At 39.4% G+C, this 4111-nt stretch overlaps 1 gene segment (V, D, J or C); it reads right to left on the bottom strand.

Moving 5' to 3' along the window:
* Nucleotides 1-662: 662 nt before the first annotated feature.
* On the bottom strand, nucleotides 663-3101 carry LOC118580212. The segment is given in 3 exon segments: nucleotides 663-732; nucleotides 2611-2890; nucleotides 3053-3101. Coding segments are annotated over 3 exon segments (399 nt in total).
* Between the last annotated feature and the right edge of the window lie 1010 nt (nucleotides 3102-4111).

Consider the following 4111-nt stretch of genomic DNA (forward strand, 5'->3'; position numbering starts at 1 on the left):
TCATACAGAGGTAGGAACATCAAATATGATTCAAACTGAAATGAACATGTAATTGAAAGACCTGATAGTCCTACTAGAAAATTCAATGGAGTGCTTTATAAGTCAAGGTCTTACACTGTGTGGATGGCCAGGAATTGGAAGCTGGATAAACCAGAGACCTAATGTAGAACTAAACAGGACTGAAAAAAAAAAAAGCAATGAAATGACTCCTAATGCTACTCTACTATACTCATAAATTAGTGCCTAGCCCAATTTCATTACTACAATTGAATTACTACAGCCCCTGATGAGAATAAATTCAGAGACTTACAGCCAAACATTAGATAGAACTTGGGGACCCTCACTGAAGAAGGAAAGAGTGGAAGGATTGTAGGAGCCAGTGTGTTCAAGGATATCCAGAAAACACAGCCCACAGAATCAACTCAGCACAGCTCATAGGAGCTCACAGAGACTGAAGCAGCAATCCCGGAGCCTGCATGAATTTGTGATAGGCCCTCTGCAAATAAATTGTCATTTATTAGCTTGGGGTTTTTGTGGGACTCCTAACAATAGGAGTGGGAGTGTCTCTGGACTCTTTATCCTGACCTTGGGACAAACTTCCTCCTGTTATGTTGCCATATAGCCTTGATAGTAAGGTTTCTGCCTAGTCTGATTTCATCTTTTTATGTGCTATTTGGTTGATATCCCTGGGAGTTCTGATATTTCCTGAAGGGGAATGGATGAGTAATGAATCTGAGGGAGAAGAGAGTTGGAGGACTGCTAAAAGAATTAGAGGGAGAAGAGGATGTGGTCAGGATGTGTTGTATGAAAGAAGAATAAAGAAAAAAATACCACATACATTGAGGACAGAAGAATAGGTCTTATACATTAAAGAACATAAAAAATAAACAGAGAATATATCTGTGCTTATAATGTGAATCACCTTAACAATACTTTTAAATGCATGAGTGTTTTGTCTGCATGTACATAAGTACACAGTGGCATGCCTGGTGCCCTTAGAGGCTAGAGGAGTGTTGGATCCCCTAGAACTGAAGTTGAAGATAGTTATGGGTCACCATGTGGTGCTGAGAATCAAACCAAGGTCCTCTTCAGATGCAACAACTCCTCTTAACCAGTGGACATTCTTTCCATCCCAGTGAAACACTTAAATGTGCATTTTCTCAAATTGGCATGTGTTCTCAAAAATACCGTGGGTGTCCACAGAGGCCTTATTCAAGACAGAGATTCTATACTTGCTCTATGCAGTAGGGCTGCATAATAGGATGTTTTGTTCATGGGCATGGTTACCAGGTGGTTTGAAGGGCCTACACTTCAGATATGCTGTGATTTGTTCTTGAAAGGGGAAGGTCTTTTGTCTCTCACTTTGGTAGTGTATAAAAGGCTCATTAGAATAAATCTCAAGGTAGCTGGATATTGATCCAGGGCCCTCCCAAAGCTACCCTGTGTCTCTACCTTTTTTCTATGCCTATATTTCTATCTAATATTTCCTCATTTCTCTCTCCTCCTTCCAAGAAACCTTCCGCAGGTAGGAGCTGGACTTCCTCATGTAAAGCAATGAATAGTCATAGAGTTTCAAAAGTTGATAAACTCAGTCTAGAACTTATATAGACATTAAAAGGAAGGAATAACAAAGAAAATCATAGAAATTGTGTTTCCTAACTTGTTTATTCTTTTTTATATAAATCTACAGTAATTAAGTCTGTGTGAACTGTACTTACAAAGATAGACAGGTAGATGAATGGGACATCACAAAGAGACTGAAAATATATGTATTCATACATGGTAGATGATATTTCTGAGAAAAAGTGAGAGAGAGAGAGAGAGAATTAATATGAAGTACAGATCAATGTTGTTGTTTCTTTTTGTTTGTTCCTAAAGTATGCTCTGTAATATTACATCTTTATCAATATCACTTCTGGAAGCATATTTAAGACACTCCATTTTTTCTATGATTTCATGTAGAAAACTCTTTATTCCACTTTATACAGTGGGTTAAAAGTCATATGAAGATGGTTCACTATTGTTTGATTCTTATAAGCAGACCAGTGGACACAGGAAACAGAAAAATACTATGGAATTTCAAGGCACAGCTGAGGATTATGGCTAAGTAGCCTTCCCTTTTCTGACACTGGAGCTCTAGATTTTATGAGAAATTCAGAAATCCTTTATGCTGTCAGCTTCTGTCAATAATGATCCCCTGCCTTTTCAACACTGACATTTGTAATTTTTTATTTTCTGTACATAAAGAACAAGTGCTTGAATGTCCAGAGAAGGGTTGATTCTTCTGTATGAGTCCAAACTGGAGATACAACCCAGAATCATCACAGAGAATGGCTGTGCCCTCTGTCTATCTAGAAAAGACTTCGTAGACTGTAGTGCTGAAAATGAAGTTGAGGAATGGTAGTTAGAGTACAGAGAGGACTGGTTAGTCTATTCTACCAAATTAAAAAAAATCATTATGAGCTATGTTAAAAATACTGTAACATCGTAGAAACAGTTTCAGGGACTGACTTACCAGGAGGAACATCTGCGGCAGCCAGACCACATACTTCTGCTTTCTTGGGGGTTTATGTTATGACTTGTATCACTGTGGGAGGATAATCATAATACTGTTGACAGTAATAAGTTGCCATATCTTCAGGCTGCAGGCTGCTGATCTTGAGAGAAAACTGTGTGCCAGATCCACTGCCACTGAATCTTGATGGCACCCCATCTTCCAAGCTGTTTGCACTATAGATCATGAGCTTAGGAGATTCCCCTGGTTTCTGCTGATACCATGCTAAATTACTGTAAATGTTCTGACTTGCCCGGCATGTGATGGTTACAGTTTCTCCCAGAGACACTGACATGGTAGCTGGAGACTGTGTCATCTGGATGTCACATCTGGCACCTGAGATTGGAAAATTGAGAATAAATTTGTATACAGGTAATTCTATTATAAAAAGGCTTTCACAGAGACAGTGAGATATTGACCAGACTTAGCTGAACAAATTTCCAATGTCATTAGTAATTTTATTTATTATTTATAAATATAGAAATTAAAATTCTTTACCCATAAGCCAGAGCAGCTGCAACACCAGGAGCTGTGTGGTGACCCTCATGTCTTTGCTGTGCCTGTCTGAGGCTGACTCCAGCACAGGTGTGACCTGACTATAAAGAAGGGCAGCAGGCATGCTCAGGGCACATGCAAATCAGCACCGGCTGAGCAGAGCCACAGAATTGGCCAAGTCAGTTACCTATTATGGGCCTGTGGTCCTCTTGTAGTGAATATAATCCTCTTGGGACAACAGAGAACAACAACACTCTAAGAGTTGCACTTTATTTTTATATCTGTCACGTTCAATGTAGAATTTCCTTGTTATGTTTCCCTCCATGGCAGGTACTGTTAGATATGGTACAATTCTAGAAAGTATATACATCCTTACAGGGTCCTTTCATAGGTAGCAGTAGATGTTATTGAGACCAGACAGCTACTTCTTTTTTCTATTTATTTGTGAGATTTTATTTTAATTAAGATATTTCTCCCTTCTTTTCCTCCATTTAAATACTCTCAATACCCCTCTTTATGCTCCTTCAAATTCATGGCCTATTTTTTCCTTACTTTATTATTGTATGCAAATCTATACTTGTGTATATGTGAATATTCCTAAATAGAAACTGTTAAGTCTATATAATGAAACTTGTATGTATGTTTTCAGGGCTAATCATTGAGCCACCTGTGGGAACCCGTTTTCAGGTTCCACGTGGCTTTTTACCCAGCAGGTCTGCATAGAGAGGATGATTAAGACCTGAGTTCAGGTGTCTAAGATGGTCTGCACTTGGCTGTGCTGTGAGGAAGGTCTTTTGCTCTACCACTTGGCATCTCTATAAATCCCCATGGGGCAGAGTCTGTCAAGGCCCGTTAGAATAGGTTCCAGGACCTCTCGAGGCTATCCTTTATTTTTTATCTGTTTATCTCCACAATCTAATCCTCCTGCCTAATATTTCCTGTTGCTTGAACTCAAGAAAACACTGAGGAACTGTGGGGTTGGTGGATAAACACCTCACAGCCACAGGCAACCAATTGGTGTGCTCTGTCTTGGGGAGGAGCACCTCTCCTGCTTCCAGGTTT

The sequence above is a fragment of the Onychomys torridus genome, chromosome 3 (genome assembly GCF_903995425.1).
Source record: "Onychomys torridus chromosome 3, mOncTor1.1, whole genome shotgun sequence".
NCBI classification, from domain to species: domain Eukaryota; kingdom Metazoa; phylum Chordata; class Mammalia; order Rodentia; family Cricetidae; genus Onychomys; species Onychomys torridus.